The sequence below is a fragment of the Ixodes scapularis genome, unplaced genomic scaffold (assembly GCF_016920785.2).
Source record: "Ixodes scapularis isolate PalLabHiFi unplaced genomic scaffold, ASM1692078v2 PGA_scaffold5__190_contigs__length_132052651, whole genome shotgun sequence".
In the NCBI taxonomy this organism is placed as follows: Eukaryota; Metazoa; Arthropoda; class Arachnida; order Ixodida; family Ixodidae; genus Ixodes; species Ixodes scapularis.
The window spans coordinates 72760117-72786505 of NW_024609880.1; the positions used below are offsets into that span (position 1 = coordinate 72760117).

The 26389-nt window shown below is 47.2% G+C and overlaps 1 protein-coding gene across 1 annotated transcript in view; it reads right to left on the reverse strand.

Moving 5' to 3' along the window:
- LOC8040786 overlaps positions 1 to 26389 on the reverse strand; it is a 741318-nt gene that overhangs the window by 48835 nt on the left and 666094 nt on the right. Inside the window, exons 11-14 of the mRNA XM_042294075.1 lie at positions 14365 to 14569; positions 7297 to 7545; positions 3900 to 4026; positions 3227 to 3430 (exon numbers count right to left, since the gene is read on the reverse strand). Coding sequence (XP_042150009.1) covers positions 3227 to 3430; positions 3900 to 4026; positions 7297 to 7545; positions 14365 to 14569 — 785 coding nt within the window. The remainder of the gene's footprint in view (positions 1 to 3226; positions 3431 to 3899; positions 4027 to 7296; positions 7546 to 14364; positions 14570 to 26389) is intronic.

Genomic DNA, 26389 nt, shown 5'->3' on the forward strand with positions numbered 1-26389 from the left:
TAATGTTCAGCAAAATGTAACGCTGGCGTTCCACCGTATCTCCTAAAAAGAACGCGTTCTAAGAACGTCGTTCCTGGAACGCCGTTCCGTAAACGCTGACTGTAGCAACGTGATCAGGGTGTGCGGCATGTGGAAAAACACGTCCTCCCTTTTTTTTTCGTATTTTAATTACATTTAGCATAGGTGTATAACTTAAGAATGTGATCAAAACTGCTAATTACTATGTCCGTTAGCCGAACCTAAACAAACAAACCGAATTAATAAATTAAAAAACTGACATTAATTTACCCGGTGTTTCGCATGAGTCCAACCCATAATAATGTCACAAAAAACAGTTTTGCATGCTAAGAGTTAAAAATATCTCAACTCACTTAAAAGTTTTCAATAAAAAAACAAAACGTTTCTTATCAACAGAGACGAATTGAGCCTTTTTATTGTAAAAAAAAAAGGTTGGTGTGGGTTGAGTTAAAAAAAAGCAGGGGAGAGACAAGAAAAGTACCTCCCACTTTGGTTTCATTTCCTGGTATGATTAAAACTCCATAATGTCTAGTCACATTTTTGTTTTCAGTTTGTCAAGAAAAGGGCGAAACTCCGTGTCTGTGTGCATTGGGCAATACCGAATAAATAATTCCGTTCGTGTTTACTCCTTCAGTGTTTTCAAATTGCTAACAACGGGCTCACCTTCTGCATCGACGACAAGAACGTTTTTTTTTCTTTGTATCAGTAATATTTTACCGGAGGAAGTTGCTTTAATATTTTCAGAAATAATTGTGCGCTCCGTAGCCCCACATATGTACGTGGTAAATTACGGTGTCCAAGCGGATACAACTTTTTTTTATATATAATTTGATTTAAAATGAGTCGGCCTATTAGGCTTGGCTTAGCTTGGCTTAGACTTAGGCTTCGACTCAAAAAGGGCCGTCCGGAGCAAAAGTTTAACGATGGAAGAATTGTCGATAGAAACAGCGCGGTCGTTTTCTCCGGTTAGAAGAGATGCAGCGTGATCGCTACGTTTTCGATTGTATCGCTCTTCGGCGTTTTAATGCCGTAAAGGCATCATTCGACATTAGGCTTGAGGATCTAAAGTGGTCGGTTACGTCATGAAAAACGCACTAAAGCCCTTTCCAGTACATCTTTAGTTTTGGAGTCAGGACACCGGGAAACCATGGAGACAAAACATACACTGAAATATCATCTGGTGGCGCGGTAACAGAACTTTAGAGCTGAATTCGGGTTTCCAGACAACTGTAGCAAATATGTGCGTTTTTACCGGCAAACCATGTAGAATTAATCCGCGTTTTACGTATAAAATGCTCCTATATTATAAAAAGAAAGTAAAAATAAAAACCTTCGAAAAGATGCGAGCAAAACAGTGAAAAAAACAACTCTTTTTTAAGAAAAACAAAAAAACGTACAGTAATTTTTCGGACACGGAGTTAGGTTTAAAGCATGAAATTATTTTATTGCTTAGAGCTTGGACGCGATCGTTCCTGTCTGTGCCGACGCCCCAGATGGAGCCGGAGGGGCGAAATCAACTTGGCAGCTGGTCAACTCCGCGGACGCTTCCATTCCCAAAACACTTCTTCAATTAATTTTTCTTTTTTACGCCGAACCTTTACGCGATTGTAGTAAAGAACAAAACATTTTATGCGTTAAAAAAGAACGTAGACGAATGTGACCAAGTATCACAGGAAAGCTGGACCGGCCTCATACATGAATTACGCGGTACAACAGCAGGCTCGGAGATATAATTACAGCGGAGAACTCAAAGAGGCACGCACAAAAACGAGAGCCGAGACATGTTGGAAGCGGTTGCGACTCCAGGAAAGCGGCAACGACTCGACAGTGGCAAGAACATAAAATAACACAGTGGCAAATCGTAATAACAAATGAACTAAAACGTACGAATAATAATTTTTAAAAAAATTGCAAGACGCAAGCTCACTTAGGCGATAACGGCTGCTGCCTGAGCACATCGTACAGCCTACCACTCTAGAGGGCGGAAGAGCAAGAGAGAAGTGATAGAGGAAGAGAGAGAAATGAGAATTGGAGACGAATATGCAAGGACCCGAAGATGAGGCGGACACGCAAGAAAAAACAGTGCACGCGTACCCAAGGGGCTACAAAAATAACACTAGCGAAATAAGAAAGATGCATAGAGATGGAGACGACCGTTGAGTTCCGAGAAAGCGTATTCCAAGAACGACCGACGAAAGAAAACAAAAATGTAAGAGAAGCGAGAAGCTGGCAGCGCTGAAGGAACCGGCGTCGTGATTAATGATAAAGAGATGCACCATTTCCTCCCCCTCCCCCAAATACCGAAGGAAGCAGCTGAATTAATACCAAACACAATTAATCAAAGCACTAGTAAAAACCAAGAACGAGGATTCAGTAGTATAGTACCTCCCGGGATCCGAGTGTTGATCTTCTATTTCCTATTTGTTTGTTTTCTTTCTAGGAAGAGGGGGGGGGGGGGGGGGGGAAGGGGTTGCCTGGAGGCACGGAGTGTTTATAGTATAGATAGCATATGCGCGGGGACATCATCGTTTGGCTGGCATTTCGGCATCCGATAGCTATGTGCTTCGATACATTGTCTCCCCTCCCCGCTCCTATCTAGTGTATTGCTCATAAGAGATGGGGCGCTTTCCTAGGGATGGGCTCGGTACTTCTAGCTGCGATTATCATCCATAAAGGTACGACAGAGTGAGGCGAGAACACGACGGAATAGACAGCCATAAGGTTGACGCGCATATAACATCGACACAAGGTGAAAAAAAAAAAAGAATTTCAGCTTTTAACATATTCTATGGTGGCATGTCAAGATACACTGTCAAGGCTTTTTTTTATCTTATTTATCTATTGTCAAAATTCGTTTGAAAACTCGTTGTGGAGACCATTTCAATAATGTGGAGACTGCCATTTTCTTCTACTAGGATGCGGTACACGTTCTGGGCTTGCGCAGTAGCTCTCTTTTGCGAAATATGAGACACCGCGTTTGCGTCCGCATCCCTATGACTCAGCATTTTCCTCCAGGATGATAGGTGCTGAAAGGTGTATAGTCCGAACGGGATTATAATTTGTAATCCCGTTCAGACAATACAGCGTGAAATACCACATTTCTCACAACACCCATTAGACAAACCTATAAAAAAAACAAAAAAAAAAAAAACAAGGTATTTTTAATTTATATAGAGCCGAGAAATGACGATCGTGTCATTGAGCTCACCTTGAGCGAAGCGACGTACTCTCCGGGGAGGAGTGATCTCGCGGGAAGGTGCAGATCCTTGCCCAGTCTGATCACAGGGATGGGAACGACGATCATCCCGGTCGATGAACGTTTCCAAATCGTCCAAGAGTACTTCACTTTGTTCGAAGCCGAACACGACGTGCTCACGTCAGTCTCGATGTGAATGTCCTGATCATAACGTGCCTGAAAAAAAAAAAAAAAATATTAAACAAGAATTAAGCACGTCTTAGTCACCTTTGGTAAACTCAGAGACGCACGGAATGTGTTTCGAAGGAGCTGTGCACGTGTTGGGTGTGTACCGTGACTGTGACCTCATGCGTGTTTCGGCAGTACTTTCTTTCAAACAGTCTCAGCTTAGACGCTGATTCTGGAAAGCCGACCTAAATGCGATCCCGGCCAAACTCAGCGAAATTCCAAGTTCAACGTGGAAGCAAAGAGATAGAGTGAACAAGTTTTGCGGCATGTAAAAAAATAGAGCGGGGATCTCAAAGCAAGACGTCCCTTAGTGAGACTTTGTTACACAGCACGTGATGGAGGAGTACAAATTCGCTTTTGTAGTAAGTATATTGCAAACGTATCGCTGTTAAGTCTCACTTCTTTTTTTTTGCTATAATAAAAGAGCGATACAATTTTAGTAGAAAGATCACGATACCTCTTCAACACTGTACATGCTGATCACCGGCTGGTCACACGGTTTTTCCAGGACAAACACGTTCGTTTCGAACTCCGCCCGGCTATAAGCGTTCTGAAGAGTCACCTGCACCCTGTATTTGCCAGTTCTGGTGAAAGATGGAACAAGAAACAAAAAGAAATACGTTCGGGCGATTAGATTGTTTACAAAGTTTATGAATGCCACCCAATCTCGAATGGAACCAGGGATGCACCACAAAACGCCTGACGAATTGGAAAGGTAGCCGAATCCGACCGAATTCAGTGTGATCGGTTACGGTACACCCAAAGAGCATTGCAGCAGACATACCATGAATGTACACCTTGTTATTCACCTTTTATTATGTCTAATAGGCACCGACAGGCTAAGATAAGGCCGCCTTAAAGGGATACTACAACGAAATTTAGGCGCTTATTTTTTGGTCTATACGTGTTCAAAGGTGCAATATTACATCGGACACAGCAATATCTTGCTGAAAAAGACACGAAAAGGAGTTTTAAAACAAATTAAACGATTAGCAAAGAATACCTGGTGAACGTCGCTAAAACCTCGTTTGTAATGCCCGTCTAGAAACCTTGACAGGCAGTGACGACTACTGCCAAGCCTAGAACCAACTTTATCAGATTAGCTCAGTTACGGAACTGCTCATAGACGCTGCATGCACGAGCAGTACACTCTCCGGCAATATGAAAGACCCACTGGGAGCGCGTGGCCGAGGCGGTGGCTGGCGGGGGCGCTGCGAGCGCTCCGGGCAATTCCATTCTGCTTCGAGGGGAGGACGCTCACTCGGGGCTCAGATAAAGCGAAACGCGCTTATCAGTTTGTGCCGAGTCCCGAGTGAGCGTCCTCCCCTCGAAGCAGAACGGAACTGCCCGGAGCGCTGGCAGCGCCCCCGCCAGCCACCGCCTCGGCCACGCGCTCCCAGTGGGTCTTTCATATCGCCGGAGACTGTACCTCCCCTCACTCACCACGACTCGCCTCCCGTCGCTCGACGCGCTGGACGGCTGCTATGGTTACTGCAGTGTATTCTATGGGATATGTACTATCGGGGAAAATTGAAATGCGAACAGAGGAGCGCGTGGCTCGCGGTACAGGCTGCGCCGCGTGGAAGTGAGCCTAGGAGCGAGGGTGCGTGGCGTACTCCGACGTGTTCACGCCCCTCCCTCTGCGCTCCCCAAGCTTCAGCAGTGCGCTTCTTAGTGCGCTGAAAGCTACCACCGCTATCTTTGCTGGCTCAGCGCGTGCGGTGCAAAGAAGCTCGCCGCACTCGCCGAGCAGGCAAAGATTGCGGTGACAGCTTTCAGCGCACTGCGAGGCGCACTGCCGAAGCTGGGGGAGCGCCAATCGAGGGGCGTGAACACATCGGAGTAGGCCACGCACCCTCGCCCCTAGGTTCACTTCCAGGCGGCGCAGCCTGTACCGCGAGCCACGCGCTCCTCTGTTCGCATTTCAATTTTCCCCGATAGTACGTTTCGAAGCACAGCGTCTAGAGGGTATTCTACCGTACTGTATGGAACACACAGTTCGTAAACGAAAATCTAGATGGCGCTTCGAATGACGGGAGGCATACTGAAGTAAGTGAGGGGGTACCCCCTTCCGCGCGAGTTCCACAACTGAGGTAATCTAGTAACGTGACGTCATCCGGGCAGCTCTAAGGCCAGCACAAGAGAAGAAGGGAGGAAGGAACTCCTCACTCAATGGGACTTTCTTTTTTGTGTCCCAGGCGTCGCTATTCTCACTCTACAAGATTACAGAAGATGAACCCGTCACTCAAAATTCACACATAAGCAGCTTTCTGGTTAGTTGCAGTACCCCGAGCGCTGGCATGCTTCGACCGCTTTGGTGGCTGGAACGGCTAGGGCATCCTGACGACGTCAGCCTCGCCGCAGATTTGCTCATCCCGAGACAAACTACGTCAGAATTGCGCGGGATGCGACGTACTCTCCGCTGGCTGCTCTCCAAGCGCTTGCCAGAGTGGGCCGTTTATAACGAAAAATAGAGCCATAAGGCTCAAAATACAAACGTGCGATTGCCATTTACGGATATTGTGGATCAAATTGAGCCTCTTTCTGAACACGACGGATATATTTCAAATTTCGTTGAAGTATCCCTTTAACACGCGTGCGTTTCAAAGTCAACCTCAGGTCATTATGCTGCATCAACTCGTGCTTCTTTTATTCCTTTGTTTGGCAGCATCTGAAATAGTAACTGTAAGCCGAAGCTCTTAGCTTTGACGGTTGCGACGGTGCCATTTCGTTCCACGGCATTATTTAGTTTATTCGTGTTCTGTGATCGCGTGCTATGCGCCGAGAAACTGTAAAAAGAGGAGACGAGAGCGCGCGGGGGGACGTCCGGACGCCGAGCTTCAACTGGAAGGATTAGTGGATCGACATAAAGCTAGCTGCATTCGTCTCCACTCACTTTGCGCGCGTTCCAACCCAAACGCCGGGGTTCGGCAATCGATTGAGTTCGAAGTGTGAGTAGACAAAGGCAACTAGCTTCGCGTCTGCCCTCTAGTCATTCTAGTCAGAGCTCGGCGTACAAACGTCCCCACGGGCTCTCGACTCCTTCTCTACCTCAGTTACTCGTCGTCCATATGTACAACCATAGCCTCCTCTATACTGACAATTAGAGAGAGTTTTAGCAGATCGTTTTTTCGCCCCGATAACGATACCTCCTCTCCCTTCCGGCTGCCTTGGGCATGCATGGTGTCGTTATTGGGACGAAAAAACGATCTACTAAAATTCTCTAATGCCTGGCAGATCGCCACGTGAAGCGGCTACCGAAATGGAAAACGTGGAGCGGCAGACAACGGAAAGAGGAGAGCCACGTGACTGGCGCCCCGCTGCGGCGGAACGCCGAAACATACTTCTCCCGAGCGAACACGTGTGTTTCGGGTTCTCGCCGATGCAAAAGCTGTGCGCTGACGTCCAGGTTCCCCGAGAAATGGCTCTTTGATGCTCCGTGCTACCTGATTCTCGAGCTCCAAATCTGTGACGGGGCACTCTATGGCTCCGTCGTCGAACCGCCAGGCTTTGTGAGTATAGAGGAGGCTATGGTACAACAGCAAGAGTGGTGTCTCGGCTGGTGTCCCATGCGTGCGAGCACGTGAAGCGCGAGTGTAAATGCGGCTTTGGCAGATGAGTGATTGCACATGCTCGCTCACACGCGTAGAGACATGGCAACGGCTAGAGACTGCTTTTGATCCAACAGGTGTTGTGACGATTAGTGCGGTTAACTGTAGTCTAAGCGGGAAGCTATACGTGTAGGTATTGGAAAAGTCTCGCTGCAGATGTGCACAGTAAAACGAAATCATACTTGAAAGAACAACCAGAGCGAGACTATACTTCGTGCAACATCAGAAACAAAGGACCAGTACCTATTGTAGACGTGCTCGGCATGTGGAACCACGTCCAGCGTGGCTGGACTCCCGTCTCCGAAGTCCCAGAGGAAGGTGAGGTTGGAGCCGAACCAGAAGAGCACCTGGAAGCGGCTGACGCGTCCCACCAGCACGGAGCCCGAGTGCCGAATCCCGGTGACGTTGCCCACCCGCTGAACGAGGTCCAGGCGCAACGGAGCGGACGACACGTAGCTCACGTGGTTCTGGCACGTCGCGTTCACCAAGTAGCTGCGCAAGAATGCGCGCCCAGCTGAGCTGGCGCTCGGAACTTTGCAGAGGCGTCTGCACTTTAAAGTAAGCTAAAACACAGAAAAAAAAGCTGTGTTAAAAGCACTTTTTTACGTATTTTTTTTTGTCTATTAGTAAAGTTTTTTTTATTAGAGAGATTTAGCATAGCGTAACGTGACTTTCCAGTTGGTGATCCGTGTTTAAAAATGACGCGGCATATCAGCACAAAAATAAAAAAAAAAAAGGTGCAGGAAGAAAATATGTTCCTGAAAAGCTCGCAGACAAGCGACCCCCGTTTAGGCACTGAGAATCTGACGCTGTCCCAGCGTTATTCCCCGCTCGTGCCTCCTACTTCCTATACGATGAGCTGTTGACGACGCTGGAAAGAGGGTATACGTGAGGCGTTAAAGAGACAAACCTTTTAGCCGAGTACGAGGCGTTTATCATTTTCTTTCTTCTACTCTGTTTGACTATCTCTGAGCGTGCATGCCTGCTTGCAAGTGTGCGTGTGTGTGTGCGTATGTGTGTGCGTGTTTGAGTGTGTGCGCGCGTGCATGTGTGTTTAATTGAAATACTGGAGCTCGGCAGGCTATGCAGCGAAACAAACACACAGGCTTTTTTTTTTTCTTTGACATAAGCAACATTCCAGAATTCAGTTGTTGTTAGCGTTGGTGAACCAGAATCCAGTAAATACGGCATTCGGACTGCACCGCGATGTTCACCCCTCAACTGACAGTGTGGTGAGAAGTGAGCGGACCAATCAGCCACTCCCTCACATCAACTCCGCTTTCTGCGCGAAGGTATGCGCGACAGCATGATCACGTGACAAAAGTCTGACGCGTGACTAGTTTAACGAGCTCGTAGCTTTCACAATTGCAGTCAGCTCAGCACCTAACGGAGTATTGGGGTGGACTACTCCTCATGAGGGGTAAAATAAAAACATGATATATAGTGCTGCCTGCAAACGGCGAGGGCCAACTTCGCAGGGTTCAGTTCGTGAGTTCCATGTCCCGGACCAATCACGTCACGCGGAAAAAGAGAGACGCGGCCTGTTACTCCTCGCGGCGAAGTTCCTTTGTTGGACTCGCGTGTGGTGTCTTCGGGGTTCCGCCCCGGGACCGGAGTGGCAATCCATCAAGAGCACGGACCCCGGTGGCAGGGACGCGAGGGCGGGGAAATTAGACGCACTGCGGAGCCCCGGGCTTAATCTCGTGGCACACTTGTTCGAACGGGGAGTACGACAAGAAAGGGTCGCCGAGAGATTTGCGTTTTGTGTCTTTGCCTGTTTCTGATAGTCCTTTTTTGTACTTCGCCTCAACTTACAAGAAGGATCAACATCGAAGAAAGTTGGCGTTTAGAAGACATTATGCACACACTCATTGTTAATTTAAAAAAAAAATATGCAGCTGCATCTTGATGTATCGATCAAACTGTCATAAGCAGAATTGCATTTCATAGGGAACGCAGCCGACGCTTAAGTTCTGAAATAAGAGTCAAAATGCAGGCGACCTGGTACACAATCAATAATATGAGACGGTGGTGTTTCCTTTGCCTGATGTTTTTTTTTTTTTTTTAATTATGATGAGGCTCAAGTTCAGTATCCACCTTCCTGGCACGGGCCGCCGCGTCTTTTCGAAACGTCGCCACATCGTCCTTTTTAATGAAGTGCGTTCTTACTGAAGCTCACTCTCGTTTAGCCTTAAAAAAAAGTGAGCGAAGCGTGCAAGGTCGAAGATAGTTGGAGAAAGTTGGCCGGCTGCCAAACAGCTGCGTCGAGAGCTCCACCAACCGCAATACACAATTAAAAAAAAAAAATAAATAAATAAAAAAAATTAAGCTTTCAAATGTTTGAAAACAAAACCATGAAAAGGCTTAAAAAACAGGACGTGGCGACGCTGACACGGCGTCGCGTGCAGGAACGCTGAGACTGCAGTTGGCGTCTGCCGCGTTTATTATAGAACGCAATTTTGGATATGACAATTTGATCGATCTGTATCGAAATCAAATGGACCTTTTTCGAGAAGCGTTCTGCGTACGCGCGAGCGCCCGATGCCAAGCGGCGGAAGTCGGCACAAAAAATCGAGGAAATTCGGAAGGAGGCTGTGGATCAGCGAGTAGAACACGGAATTGCAGCATATATATAATTGTGTTACACACAAAAAAAAAAGAAAGTGGACGAAAAGAAAAACAGGGAGAACGCACAGACTGAGGCGAGACAGCGTCGCGTGGGGTGACTCAACATAGCGTCAACGCATGACGCGTGCCATATTTAAGTAGTAATTCAATTACTTTTCGAGTAATTTGTAATTCTAATTCATTACTTCTGAGCGAAAGTAGTTGTAATTGCAGTTTAATTTTAGCGTCCGTAATTGCCAAGTCTTGAATTACAATTACAGCTACTTTTGTATGATTTTGTCATGCTCAACCTCGGTTCTATGGAGTTGTTGACTGGACAAAATGCGCTGGGCGTCTGCCTTAATGCTCTTCTGCACGTTGTGGGTTTTCGACTGTGTAGTTAAGGGGTATCCACTTTCATATTCAAATAAAAGATTACATCATCATCATCACACGAAGGAGAACTCCGCGGACGGATGTCGTGACGTCAACAACACGGGAAACACCGTCCCCGGCTCCGCCGCGTGCACCTGAGCAGCTTTCGTGCTGACAGCACGAAGCCTCCGCGTCTCCGCCAAGGACGAGAACGGCGCCGGGAGGTGCCAAAAGGGATGACGTATGTCTCAGGTGATGCGCGCTCCGCGGAGGAAAGGAGCGGATTTCTCCTTCGTGTGGATACCCCATTAGCAAATGTCAAAGCACATGCAGAGGAGTCCAGAATCTGCCTTATATGAAAAGCGCCTGCACGATGTGTTCTTATCTCGAAATGATGAATCTGCAAATTGATAAGCAACGGGCTGGTGTGAGTCATGTCCTACTCAGAACTCCACACCCTATCATACAATTAAAAGCGGTGAAGCAGAGGCCGAAAATGTGGCGACTGTGAAACGCTGTATACTGATTCCTGAACGGCGAGGAAAAGAATTGAAAGTTGCATTTTAGTGTGACCAAAAATGATCTTATATCAGCGTCATTAAGTCGGGTAGCTCTCAAAGGAGTAATTGTGAAGTAATTGCATTACTTTCTAAAAATAATTAGTAATTGTAATGAATTGCTTGTCAGGCAGTGGGGATTCTAATTGTAATTAACTACTTTTTGAGCGCAGTAGTTGTAATTGTAATTAAACTACATTTACGAAGTAATTCACCCAAGTATGACGCGTGCGAACACGCGCAGTTGGTTCGTAGCGCAAGAGTTTGGCAGCTTCCACTGTTCTAGGCCAAGGCGTGCAAAAGAACTCTCCCGAAATTTGTCATCTTCCCTAAGAATGCACTTGTGTATTGCAGATTGTTGCGATACGTTCGATAACGATACCCGATAACGATAAGATCATCTGAAACTTCGTAATAAGCGTGCTTATACTCCCGTGGGAGCCGCGGTGCACAGCGGAAGAGTGCGCACAAAAGCCCTACGGTCCCACTGGGGACGCGAAAAGTAACAACTACCTATAGTCAGTAACAGGCAGAGTATTCAGGGGAAGCTCTTTGTACCTCTTTCCCCTTTAGCAGAGCGAACGCTGAAACCTGTCAACCGCTATAAGTATCTTCATCCTTCACTTACTCGTATTTATTTGTGTGCTCAGAGGATTGGCTAGTAGGTGCCTTTGCATACGGGTTATAGACCCATCTGGTAGCTGTGCGCGTCGCCTGCGTTCCCCCTTTTCTTTTGTGCAAATAAAATATTGACTGATCAATTGGTGTATTGGCTCATTGATTCATTAATTGATACGTCGCAGTTATACTACTCTTAATCTGGAAAGGCGTTCGTGAACTCTTGATATTTCTTTTATACCGATAATATTTCGTAAAAACATGCTCGGTGGGGGAAAAAAGGAATACAACAATAATATGCAAAACAAAACGATGGCGGTAACAAAGAAAAATGTTCCTCGCTGGAGCTAAATATTGCGAGGGCTAGTACACTCATCGGAGCAACGGATCTCCCAGATACACAGATTTGCATTAAGCTGCAAGATATATAAGTCTGGAGCAAGTTGGCAGGGGAAGGAGCTCCTACGTCTGGAGCGAGAGATTGCGAAAAACGAGTAAAAAGACAAAAACTTTAAAACAAATGTTGGGAAAGCTTATCTGGCTTGGCAGAGGATCCTGTTTCTTGTCCCGTTTCTTTTTTTATTTTTATTTTTCAGGATGGTTGCAAAGTTCAATAATTAGCGAGGGAATTTTCGGGTTCGTGTCTCGTTCTTACGCCGACACGGGTACAGGGTAAGCTCTTGTCGGAAGCATCAGTGGGCTGTGTCGATGGAAGCGTAGAAAAGACTTTCTAGAAACCGTGGGGAAAAAAAAGAAAAGAAAAAGAAGTCGCCAGCGAAAGATAAAATAATCTTTCAAGAAGTTCATCCCTTCCTGGATAATCGACTCCGCAACAGGGCTGCCGCTTTGTGTGCTATTTATTTGCCTTAAAACAAAATGTCGTTGTCACGCTTTAGGGTTTAGAAAATCCTCGCCGTGACGAAGGTAAATTACGCGAACCTCTTACATCTTAATCACCCTGTCCGAATTTTTTTTTTTTTTAGAAACATTATTTTGAAGGGAGTAAAAAATCCCGGCATGTTCAAGAATGTACTGGAATATAGCCGCGAACATGCTCTGGATAACATGGCGTGTAAAGACACAAAAACGGGGCAGAAGGAAACAAATAGGAAGTGATGAACACTATTTCTGGAACCAATTTGGAAATTGCATTCGGGGTCGCTCTAATGCGGCTGCATGCTGAAGCCCATTGAAGCGTTTCTTCGTGCAAGTAGCAACAAGTACAGAGGGCACTACGCATAGCACAGACAACAGCAAATTTCTCGGAATTTTTTTTTTTCACAGTTTAATTCAATTTACTTACGATTGTCGCGGAATCTCCACATTTAGACGGCAATTTCGACGCTAAAATGTAGTGCAACACACCAACAAGTACGATTCATTCGAGAAAACGCGTGTTGATGCCGGGTGTTTGTGGCAACTGTCACGGAGTGCATACTCGCCCCGTGCGGCCCTTGGCCGAACAACATGGCGGTGCCACGGCTAAGTCAGCTACCAAGACGCCATCTTGTCTCTCCGGAACTCCCACGTGACACCGTTCTCACGCGTTTAGAAAATAATAATGGTCGCCGGGACCCGCAAGAAACACGCTGTCTCTAGAACCACTGCAAACGCGAGTCATTTTCATTGCTATAAGGACCAATTTAGAAGTCGGCATTCCTATAGAGTATAGACCAACTCAACTCACTGACATCACGCCACTTCGGTGGGGCTGCTGTCGGTACTGAGCATGTGCAAACGCTTCACTGTTCCCGTATTTCGTTTCTGCGCACGGGAAGTGCCCACACCTGGTTTGAACAAAGCTGGCTTTATGTAAACACTGTTGGTGTTTACTAAAGTCGCAACGTCATGGCGAACTCTTTGCGCTTAATTAGATTAGACACGATCACGAGCATTTTTTTTACAGCGAAGCTGTATGTGAACGCAGGTCGGATTTCTGGAATTTCCTACTGTCGTCGTCCTCACAAAAAGAAAAATGCTCAGCGATTGGAGCGAAAAATGCATATCACGCCTACAACATACAGCACAGCGTTCGTTTCGATAAAGATCAAGCACAAAACAAGCATCCGAACAATATAACTGATTATAAGGTGCTCCTGATAAGAATGCGAAGCACGTAGCGCTCACCGCATACGTTTCACGGTAAAGATTACTGCTGCACAAGCTGCCGCGGCGACGTAAACTTTTGACGTGGAAGGTGACGTTTCTAGCGTTTCATATATAAAAAGTATTGGTACAGTGCATTCACTTTTCTTTCGTCACTCATTCGGTATAGACCATTTTGGTGTTTACGAGCGTGAACTGCCTCCTTGTTCCCAAGCGACTTCCGGTCGCTCCGTCTGTACGCACCTGTCGAGCTTGCTTATGTCACCGGTGCTAGAAAGCATAACATACAGCACGTACAACGAAGTTGGAGATTTAACGACGGCCTTCGGCTGGACGATTCAAAGTCTCGGAGGAGGCAAGTTGGTTTACAAGAATATTAGAAAATTTTTAACAGATCTCGCGCTTCTTCGTTCTTTTGGCGTTCACCTGGAGAATTGGTGGTTAAACGTTTCATTGACAATTGGTGGTTAAACGTCATCGACATTTCAAGCAGCGGTGTTAGGGTGGTCCTTGTTCATTCTTTTTATGAACCGGAAGTTCTCTGGGACGTCAAAGACTGGAACACCGCCTGGTGGCGTTAGCCAACAAAAGGGTCTACGTGTAGTGAGCAATCTTTGCAGGTGATACCACAGCTTCGCTGGCCACCCACCTTCACAACGTGGATTGGAGCCACAACTTTTTTGTTTGCTTTTTTGTTTGCGTGTGTGATTGGTTTTGCCGACGATAGGCAAACTGGGATAGACAACGAGTGATATACTTTCGGAGCCGCTAGACTGGCTTCATCGAAATGTAGCGTGGGCTGCCGTCAGACTTCAAGTGAAACCGAACATGGCGTTCACTGTGCTCTGAGGGTAGGCATTAGTCTTCCCTACTCCTCCACCGCGCAAACATTATCATTTTCCTTTGTTTTCTCTTTCGCGCTCCCGCATCGACGGTGGCGCCGCCAAAGTTGTCCCAAGATAGCAGGCGGGATTCTTCGAAAGATGTCTTTACCCATCCTTATAGAGGGGGTTTCAGTTGTATTAAAAAAAGCGCTATCTAAACTCACGTTCCCGGATGATCGAGGCCCAGCAGTATGTGTCCGTCGTAAGTGGCGTAGACCTCCTCGCTGCCTATAGACCACAAGAACCGGACCATCTTCTCCGTCTCGGGCTGCGCTGTGGCTCGGAGCATCATCTTGTCTTCAAGTGGAAGAGTCAGGTCGGCGGGAGCACACACCTCACCCTCCGACAGCAGGAGGCAAAGGTCCATGTCTGTAAAGGCGATTGATGCGAGGGTTATCGCCGATCGACGTCACCAAGCTATAATTATGGCCAAGTCACGTGCGGATAAAGACATCCCAGTACCAAAAATCGAAAATCAGTTGGAACCTAAATTTAAGATTTCGACTGAATAAAAGATCCCCATGGTGCAAAAAAAAAAGGTATTTATTTCGTTTATACTGTCAGACCTTTACACGGTAGAAGTAGAAATATATAAAGAAAAGGAAAATGACACCAATAATGTACACACCGTTTACAAACAAACAAACACCCACAAACACACACACACAGAGACACACACACACACACAAATAATGCCTGCGTGAATTAAGACACGTGCATGGTACGGGATTGGAACGACGCGAATTGAAGCAAAACTGGTAAGTCCATTTATTATGAAACCTACAAGAGCCAATAATGCCATTCTTTCAAGGCACAATGTCTGCCCTTTGTTGGTTCGAAACGTAAAGTAAGGCAACGTGAGGTACCTACATTTCACATCTCTCTCAGCGACGGCCAGTTTTAATTTGAATACCATTAATTAACACCCTCATATGAGCCCAAACCGCTAATCCATTTTATTTAGGCGAGCTGCTATTTTAGCGACTATTGCCCACCAGACTATGTACTAAAACAAAAGTAAGGTTACTGACAGATTGTTTAGAACGCAGTAAAAAAAGTTCAGCGTGCAGTCTAGTAGTCATGTTACGCAGACACCCTTGACCGCTGTTATGTCACCTTTAACTGCTGTTATGCGTCACCACAGTTGCCTAGGACAGCTTTTTCACAAGAAGTGAAGAGTGCGCGCGCACAGTTTTCACGGGCGCCCAAGATGCTCAAGCGCACGTGCTCTCATAGCATTGACTGCATAGCCGCGGAATGATGTCCGGAAATATAGTGTGGTATCTGTGGTAAAAAAAAAAAAAAACTGCAGTTAAAGGGGCCATGCAATGGATTTGGGGATGGAATAAATTATTTCATATTGGGATTTTACCGATCGCATGTCGCTTAGTGGGCAAAAAGAAGGTTAGTAGAAAGTAAAGAGCCCACTTTTCGCTACGAACATTTGAAAAATATAGCGCACTATTTCGTACCTCCTTTCCTTCGAAACTTCTCAGCCTTTTCCCTGCGGTACATCCGCAGACCCCAAAGCCAACATAACTAGATTACCTCAGTTGTAAAACTCCCCATTTTCCTCCCCCCCCCCTCCTCCCCCCCCGCCCCCTTCCCCCAACCTTCCTCACTTACCTCAGTCCGCCTCCCGTCGTTTCAAGCGCCATCTAGATCTTCGTTTCAAAACTGTGTTCCATAGAGTACGGTAGAACGCCATCTAGACGCTGCGCTGCCGAAACGTACGCATTCCCTAATACACTTCAGTTAGAGTGTACTAGAACAAGGGGCAGTGTTGAGACCGGAGCGGCTCGCGTGAGGCGCGTGGTGTAGACACTGTTCTCTATTAGCGGCGAGATGTTTTGGTGGCGCCCTCCTATGGTTCCCCCTTGTGACGTCATTACCTTGCGAACAACAATTTCGATGGTGTTTGTAAATAACATGGTGGAAGCTTGAAATCATTGCGATCTCAAAGAAACATTGCCAACACCGTCGAAATTAAAGTTCTTTCATTCCTCTTATTTCCGTCGATGGTATACCCTTTCCGACGTCATAGTCAGCTTTTGGGCCAATCGTGGAAGGCCGACCACAGCGACGCTTTCGGTCGCGCACGTCGCCAATTGTAGGGGGGGATCGGTGGCCGAGTGGTCTAGCGCACACCAGCTCGGAGCACGTGGAGCGAAAGCTCGCGCTCCAGAACCCAGGGATCCTGGGTTCGAGCCCCACCCCTGCCCGTTTCGATCTGGATGAGCATCGTACCGGCGTGCGGTCGTGTATCACTACTGCGTGATGCACGTTAAAGACCCCAGGCTAGCGGCTGTACCGCACTGGCTAAATTTCTCATCTACAGCTGGGAGACTCGTCGCCCCTGTGAGGCAGACCAAGTTCTAGGCTGTATAAACACACACACAACCCAATTTCGCCAATTGTAGTAGGCTGGATCGCGGATCGGGAGCCCGTCGGCATCGCCACCGGCGGCCATTGCTTGACACCATTCAATACACGCGAGTCTATGGGAGAAACGCACAAAAGTAAGAATATTGAAGCATGTACGCTGTGGTTGGAGGCGAGTATCTTATGGTGTGCTGCGATCCTTATGTCGGGTCTTTGGAGATCGAATCGGTATCGGCCAAACGTTCGAACGCCGATTAAAAAGAACAAACGTACCGGAGCACCTACGGCTGAGCTGGCAACTTGCTCTCGTAGTGGAGTAAACAAAGGAACTTGCCGTCAATGAGACCGTCCTCGGGGAAGCCCAGAAGGTGATATAAGTTCCATCTCGACAGCGGCTTTCCGGGAGTGAGCGAATTCCGCGTAGCAAAGCCTTTGAGCTTGTCGTCTGCTAAACCCAACTCAACGAAACCACCACCGACTCCGCGGTAACTCTAGGTAGCTCTCGCCTCAATGAGCTGCACTACAGCGGAGTCACTCTCGACCAGAAAATATTTATTTATAAGAACTGCGAGGACTGTAGGTTTTAATGTTTGTACGTGAGCTATTTGATGGGCTTATTGAAAAGCTTCCAAAAGGTTTCAGTGCCGACAACAGCTTAGAAACGGGGGAAACGGCACTTTTTCTCGTTCTTTCCATAGAGTCCCATGCATTGGCTGGTGTGAATCAATGGCCGCCGGTGGGGACACTCGGCCCCATCTGCCGAGGCCTCGGTCCGCGATCCAGCCGACTACAATAGAGATCAGTGGGTGTAGATCGCGACAGGTATCGACACCGGCGCATCGGCAGGGTCAGTATGGCGGTGGTTGTGCGCGTGCACCGCGTGCACGCCCACAACCACCGCAGCGCTGCGATTGTTGTCTACACGCGCAGCCTCACAAGTTCCCATTGTTGAGTCTCGCCGGTCCAAACAAAAATAATTGTGTTATTTTTAAATAACACAATTATAAGTAACACAACATAAATTCAAAAATAATTGTGTTAGCTGCAGATGAGAAATTTAGCCAGTGCAGTACAACCGCTGGCCTGAAGACTTTAACTTGCACCACGCAGTAGTGATACACGACCGCACGCCGGTACGATGCTCATCCAGATCGAAACGGGCAGGGATGGGCACTGAGCCCAGGATCATGGGTTCTGGAGCGCGAGCTTTCGGTCTACGTGCTCCGAGCTGGTGTGCGCTAGCCCACTCGGCCACCGATCCCCATCAGTTCAAATGCTACCCTGTATTCTAGACTCTAGTACACTGGACTTGAGTTATTACTGCATTGGACACGAGCACTGCGTCACTTGGATGTATGCACTCGTCAACAATGAATCCATCGACGAACATTTGGATTCGCGTTCGTGGCCAATGAGTGCCGTGACGGCACTTTTATCACTTGCGAATGACAAGTTTCATGCTGTGATTGAAAAGCACGGAAAGAACCCAGTGCACCACAAGCACGTCACGACCACGTGATTTCTCATTTCGCTTTTGAGTTGAGGATTAAATTTGAAGAGGAAGAAGTTGAAAAAGCGTTTCATGACCCCTGTAAGTGTGCCCGTGGAACAAGTGTATTATTCACTAAAATAATCTGACGCCACTCACCCCGACTTTACCCAAGAGTTTCCTTACACACAGATGCAAATAAACGACGTATAGCCCATTACAATGCAGTTTCATAAGCCACAGTCATCTCGCATCATTTCGATGTCAGTCCTAAGTTAGATTGAGCTGATAATGCAATTAATGTAAAGGTGGAAGCGAGCTGGACAAGACTAACATAGCTGTGTTTGAAGATTTGAGTTTGTCCTTTGTTCTCCTTCTCCGCAGATTATTATCGTTATGTTTAGATTATGCCACAATTAAGTTCAGACATCATGCAATGGCATTTATAGACGTAGCTAAACTGAAAATCAGTGTGAATATCGAACACCACTAATTTCAACGCGTCCGTGGGGAAACTGTGCCATAATATCATCAGAGACAGTCACAAAAAAGAAACAAAAACTACGTTGGAATGATTGACAGTCAAAGGGAAGTCACGCAAGCTGGAAATCTTTAAATCTATTTATTCCCCACGCTGCCAGGGGCGTGCACGTTAAATACTCTTGTTAAAAAAAGAAAACACACACGGTAGAAGCGAGTTAGAGAGCTCGTCAATTGGAATTCAATCCAGCAACCGCGCTAGAAACAACAAAAACATGTTCTGAAAAAAAACAAAAAAACAAACAAACAAGCGCGGTGGGGTGTAGAGCACTTCCTCAATAGAGGGAGACAAAAAGAGGAAAACAAGACGAAAAAGCAAATAAAAAACTACATGATGGTAAACATTGAGACTGCGGAAGAATACAGTAAGATAAAAAAAAAATGGGATCACAAAATCTGGAAACCGATGACAAGCCAACCCGATTTGGGTAACGCTCCGCGCGTTGTATGCGGTCTCAAAAATCGGGCGCGAGGGAGAGAGCGAAGGAAAAGGCAACGAATGGAGATGGTCCGCAGCGAAGTTGAGGGGAAGGACAAGCCGCCGTCACGGCAGCTTGCCCCGCAGCGCATCCGAGACCTGGAGAGAAGCCCACCGGGCGCCTTGTGATTCAAATGAGAGTGGACGGCTCTGACAGGAAATTATTCCAGGGCCGCGAGCGTCGGCGGGGAGGCAGGGAAGCGCCTCCGAGCGTGCTGGGGGCGCCGTTCAGGGGGCTCTGGTCTTGTAGAAGCGATCCTCTCGCGCGTCGTTCTTCTTGCTCGGTGTTTGTATTTTATGTCCACGCACTCCGTTCTCCTCTAAGCTGAGAGCGCGGTGGAGGCTACTACGTGCTCGTTGGATCAGTTGTACGTCTGTCTTTCACCCCGTGTTCCGCTCCCGCCCATATCCACGAGCAGAGAGTGGAGTTAGGTGACGAAAGGAAGGCAGGTGACCGGTCCGGCAAGCACGTAATTCCCACCGCGCTGTCAGCTTGGGGGTGAACGGAGTAAAAAGCGTATAGTGGGCTATTTTATTTTTATTTTTTTAATAAACGAGAATGATTATCTTTACCGTCACTTCGTATGTCTGGCGCAGGTTATTAACCGCATAATTATTTTGAAGCATCCACCGACCTCATTATCGGTAGCCCCGCATCAAGCGGCTCGTTCCTTAATTTCGAGCCGGTAAGGATGGGCTTGAAAGGTACATTAAACAGGTATTCGCTTAAAGCGAATTAAATCCACGAGCTTTGCCCCGACGAATTAAGCGTAGATAGTCGAGGTCCCACTTCTCACCACGTCGTCGAAGAGAATGCCGAAACGAAATAGGATCTCGACCAAATTAGGACTCATTAAACTCAACCTGTCGGACGAAACACAGCTGAAAAATTTGGGTGACAACAAAATTAAAAAAAGAACCCTCGTGTCATGCACAAGGTGTGCCGAAAAAAAACTTGGCGCATTTTTAATTTTTTTTTTCCCCGCTAAAATAACTACGGAACGCCGAACGCTCATTCTCCGCCCAAATGTAGCATTACCGGTCGAACCAGATCCCAAAGTTTCAAAAACTAAACGTTATATTATTACTAAAAATATATATATAACTGATTTTTGTTTTTTATGGCAAAATGGCGGCCTACGGAGCTCTAAAATACGTGAAGGTGAATAGCGCCGGGTACCGAAAACGGGCGAAAACGGACCCGATATTTTCATTGAAATTTTCAGAAAATCACTTATGACTTCCACAAGCACCGCACTTATAACGTTTATAAGCACCAGCACCACACTAGCTCAAAGGCAGTCTGACTTCACGCTGCCGTCTAAGCAGTCTATCTCTCATTTTCTTTTCGCTCTTTCCGTATTTGTTTCTTTGTATCTTGCGTCAGCGACTCACAGTGAAAAAAAAAAAAAAAAAACTTAGCGCGCACTTTGTTAACCAACGATAAAACAGAAAAAAAAGCACGAGACACTACATATGCAAAACCAAGCAGCTACGGTGGCGCTGCAATCGCTACGGCGCATGCGCACAAGCTTCCCTTCGCGGGAATTCAGCCTCTTCGCACGCGCAAGGGTCGTAGCTCTCGAGCGGAGTATCGGGTTATAAAGTAACCAAACTATAAAAGCGAATCAACAGCCACGATTCCGGCAACGAGCGAACAGTCCTACCTATCTTTAAATTCGAGGCATTTTGAAACAGCTCTGGAAAGGGAGTTAGTCAATGCGTGCGGCGCGTGTTTGCAGCGGGCAACGCTGCTTTGTACTGCCTCGCCGCAATTCGATCGAATCTGTCGAGAACCTTAACGAAGAGGGCCGGGCCGTTGGATGCGCTAAAAAGCGCGTCCCCATCTGAGTAAGAAGCGAGCGCTCCTGGATATCAAGGAAAGGTCCGCGATACGCGCTCCGATGCCCCGAGCCGATCGCAGGGCGCAGAGAGAATGAAGGAGATCGGCCATTATGCGCTCGAACCCGAGGCATTTACGTCACGTCCGACGGTGACCAGAAGAAAAAAAGGGAAAGAGAGGGAGAGAAAAAGAGAAGAGAGGGCGTTCGATTGTGAGAATGATCGAGCAACACAAAAATAAAGGTTAGGAATCGAGGAGGAAAGAGACTACGTTCGTCCGCGAGCGAGGGTAAATTAAAGTGTAGAAAATAGTGTCTATGTGGACGCATAGTAGGGAAGGAAAAGGAAACAAAAAGCGAGAGCCGCGGTCATGTGCGTGCGTGAGCAAGAGAGACAGAGAGAGAGAGAGAGAGTCAACGAAGGAGAGCGAGGGAACGTTTTTTGTGTATATAAGAAAGACAGATAGAGAGAAAGAGAAAGAAAGCGAAAGGCCAAAGAAGGGACCATCACGAGTCTGACAGTTTCTCCTGCCCGAAACTTTATTGTCCTTTGTGTTCTTCTTCTGTCTAAATACATAGTCAGGATCCGCTTCTTTTTGTTCCCGGTTTCCGGGGAGAAAAAAGTCAAAAAAGAAGAGCGCAGGGCCCAGGAGTAGGAGGCAGACGCATGGCGCGGCTCTAATCTAAAATGGAAATTAACGCTTGATTGCACGCGATAATTTGGGAAAAAAGAGACTTTGCTATCCGTGTCGTGCGCCGGCATCGGCTCTTCGCCGCCACGAAAGCGATACCGGAGAGGAACCCCGGATGTATCGGCGCGGGAGGAAAAAGAAGCAAGGTTTAACGAGTTCGTCACTGAACAGCCGCCCAAGCTGCCTCGCTGTCCTTCAACTATTCTTTTATTTTCCTCTTATGAATTTGCGAGGTTTTGGCCGCTCGTCGTATTTGTTGTTAACCGGGTCGGTGTAATGCGCAAGGGCAGATAACACACTTTGCAGACCGCCGATGCAACTGACAGAAAAGAAGAAGAAGAAAAAAAAAATTCGATATAGAAAAATGTTTTTCTCGAAACTTGCCCGTAATTACTCGTAGAAGAACGTAGAAAGATTCTTCCGAAAGCGAGTTTCTTGTCAAGGCAAGTCAGCTTGTAAAAAATTAAAACTACTACTGCGTTTCTACCTCGATTAGTGAGTTAAGAAACAATCAATGCGATGTATAAAAATTAACACATCGAACGAAGTAGCCGAAGAAAGAAAAATGGTTTTGCGAGAAAACAAAGCTGTGCTGGGATATACTGAGCGAAGAGAACGGCACGCTCAAGTGTCCCATTGCAGTTGTGGCGCGCGACATATATATATATATATATATATATATATATATATATATATATATATATATATATATATATATATATATATATAGCTTTATTGCTCGTTGGGGTCTTTCCATAGGCATCGCTGTGATCGATCCCATATCTCCCATACAGGGGAAACCAGACACGCGCGCGCATTTTTAAACTTGGTCGCCGCCTACGTAAATACGCGTACCGCACAAACACCTGCCAATCCAGAAATCAGTGGAAATAAAAATAAGGGAGATGCACGCAGTAAGTCTAGCGAACGGTGAGGCAGAAACGACGTACTGGTATCTAACATTCCATCCGCGACGGGCTACCGACAACGTAGGACGCCGGACAGTATCCCTGCGCAGATCGTTCCGTTCGCGTCGGAAGCAATGCGGAGCGCAACTTCGTCTGCTTCTTGCACAAGCGTTGCGATGAAGTCAGAACGCCAGGCTCTCATTGGCTGATTGGAAAAAAAAAATGGCGGGTGGACCTCCAGGCACCTATAGCATTAAGGTCCACTATCCTTTCAATCGAAGCCAACCAGAGCACGCCGTCGTTCTGACGTCATCGCAACTCCTGTGCCAAGAAGCAGACGACTTGCTCTGCGTTGTATGTCTGGGGTTCTACACTCGGTATCCGTGAATCCGACCAACAAACCGGACGAGACCAAGTTTTAAAACTGCAAAGCCGCAGTCGCCACGGGTTGTTTACATCGTACAATGAACACGGTGTTCGGTGCAGGCGTGTATCATAGAACCATGTGTGGCACGCCTCACGCATGTTCTAGGCAGGTTCGGTTCAAACGTATCCTTCGAACATCTCTGAAGACAGTTTTCTGTAGGACTACTGTCCACAGACTGTCTTGTGCGTTGCATACCAGGAGTGTGACTGGGTCATAAAGCCAACACCTCCTAGAGAGATAAGGTCGCGGATGGATGGATGGATGGATGAATGCGGCTGAGCCCTCTGGATCGGGCGGTAGCTTATGCCACCTATTGTGTCAGAGTTTCTACGCCACCTATTGGAGAACAGCGCCGCGCGATGGCCGGACACGAGTTCTGCTGGGACCCCTGTCCGATCAGTGAAGAGGACACGAGCTTTAGCCGAACGCTGACGAGTCGCGCGTGTTCAATCCGTGCCCCGCAGTCTGGTTAAGAAAGTTTATACAATGTGTTGCCTCGAACACGAAGACTTCGAGTTGGGACCTATATGTGGCACGTATAGTGACACGAAAACTTTTCGGCTCAAGAAATGTTGAGAACGTTGCGGTAGGCGCGGGTACGAGTTCGTTTGCTTAAGGAGTAGAACTCGAGTGTCGTGCAAAGAATGTGTATTGCACAGCTACGCTTTGGCGCATGCACACTTCGCGGTACTGTTAGCGCAAACAAACAATCGACTATAAAGCAATTAAATGCAAAGGTGCAAGCGAGCTGGACAAGAATGACGAAAATAATCCCTGGAGAAGGTGTACAAGGTGGACAAAGGACAAACAGAAATCTCCAAACACAGCTAGGTGACTGGTGCTGGATCGAAACTGCCGTCTAACACCTGGTTAGCTCAGTTGGTACAGCGCTCCACAGAAAATGGAGAGGCCCCGGATTCGATACCCGGACCAGGTGGATTTTTTCGGTCGCGCACCAGACACCTAGCTGTTTTTGGAGATTTGTGCGTGTCCTTTGTCCCCCTTGTTCCCCTTCTCCCGTGATTATTTTCGTGAACAATCGACGCTCTTTTTTTTTTTTTTTCTTTCTTGTTCCCTTTTAAAAGTCAATAACTGTCATAAAAACTACTAGCGTGGCGGGAAGTCCTCATTGAGGGCGGTAATCTAAACTGCTAATTTTGGTGTCCGTTTAAATTCAGTCTGAAAAAAAAAAAGAAAAAAAGAGAAGCGCCGATGTTGTGTTTTTGTTAACAGTGTCGGGCAGTGCATCTTTCGTGACGCTGCTTCTAACTCACGACATCGAGCGCACAAGTCGTTCCTAGATCGTTCACAGGCTTACCCTGTCGCTCGACTTGTTTAGAGTGAACAACCCCGACCACGTGATTATTCGAAAGAGCAACGCGGAGAGCAAGTCGTCTGCTTCTTGCCAAGAGTTCCGGTGACGCTAAGGCAATGCCGATTTCTGATTGGCTTTCGTTGAAAGGACAGTGGATACACCTGAATGCTAGATGCCTTGAGGTCTACCGACTATTTGATTTCAATCGGCCAATAAGAATTCGGGGTTCTGATATGATCGCTACCGAACTTTCGCCCCCCATAGATGAACAAAACGACGTCTATGCAAGTTAACGACCTTCCCTTCTCCCTCGGGAAGATCATGATGAAGTGCAGCCCTAAGCGTAAAGCAAAGATGCAAACGACACAACCACGAACATCCGATCAGAGATTCCTTTCCACTAACACGTCCCCAGACAGTTTCGTTCACCCGCCTCCCGATCACGGCGCCCCCGTCACTAAGCGCGTTGACATAGCGGCCCCCTATTGGCCGCTATGTCAACTCGCGCCAACCACCGCACTCGGTTCACACACACGCGCGCGCGCGCGAGCGCACATGCATAACACCGAGGAACGACAAGCATGAACGCCATTACAGGTTTATGGACGCGGTTGTAAAGAAGGAGGGAGGGGGGGCCTTATTACTGCTTCATCCGCGGTGGGGGAAAATAGTATTTATGCGCGCTGTAAAGGGCCGGGGTTCGCGGTCTCCGTTAGCACTCATTTGCGATTGCCGCCGCGGCCATTAGGCCTGGCGATTTACGACGCCGCCATCTTTCTTTGGCTGTCCAGCATTGCGAGCGTGCAGGCGCGCCCCTTGGAGCGTGTCCCGGTCATCGGCGGGACTGTCTTTGCGTCGTTCTTTACGACTCGACCACCGGCGCCTATATAATAGGCGTGGAATGAAGACATACGCCGAGAGCTTTACGCGCCGTCCCCAAGTCATAAGGCTCGTCGCTGCAGAGCGGATCGTGTCGTACGGTATACTCGTAAATAACTGCGCCGAGAGTTGGGCTCCTCGGTGCGACTGTGCGCCCTGACCAGCCGGCCGCCGCTCTACGGTCGACTCCACTTAGAGTGACATATCGTTGTAAGCATTAACCGGCTGTACGCGTCGACTAAATGGTAATGAATGTAAGATGAGTTACTCGGCCTCATTAGCTGTCGAGAGAGTTTACTACATACGTTTGGAAGCACCCAACGACTCGGCAACGCATAGTACGGGTCAGCGTTTCATGAGAAAACACTGACCCGTACTGATCCGCCAATAATTAAATTATGGATTCGATAAGACTGAAATCAGTTGTAAGGACAGATGTGAATGACTTTCTTTTGTGCGCGTACTTCCTATGAGCTTCTCTTCTGTACAGCTCCGTTAATCAAGCGGCATTGTAGCAGTTTGAGCCGCACATGCACTATTTTCACATGAACATTTAAAAGGCATTAACCATTCATGTTCGAAACTTTACTTGAAATTATGGAGACCTACAAACCCAGACATGGTTTTGGAATACGCAGAAGAACAGAAATCTGATCTGAGAAAACAAAATTATCTTTTTTTCGTGCATATGTGTTCGAAATGTTGCTCGTGAGCAACATTGGGCATTTGCAGCACTACTTTATGTCGACTACAATTGCGATATTTGCGCCGGTTTTTCTTGCCGCAGTTTTGAGGCCAGCGCTGCACGCCATCATACCTCGCATCATCTGTCGACTCTGGTTTGAAAGGACGAGTTATCTCTTTTGAAGACGTATTACAATACTTTACTGCCAAGTGCAGACATTTTCGCCATCGCGATAGAGTTTGCCGTATTTATCGAGTCGCACATGACGCAGGAAAAAATAATTATTTTTTAGTTGTTGCTCCTGGACAGCGCTGTGCATCAGATGGTTAAGATCGAAGGCAGTACGATCATGAGAGCCTGTCACGTGGAATGTCAGAGGTCAAGACTGCTCGCTTGTTCGTCAACTCTTTCGGATCACAAGTGGTTACACCTCTGATTTAAAATCCCGAAAAATTAAGCAAAGGGCACATGTACAGCAGGCAAATAACTTGTTCTAGCGAAGCATACAGTCACTGCACAAACAAGAGAGGAATCGATCTTTTTCTTAACTTCA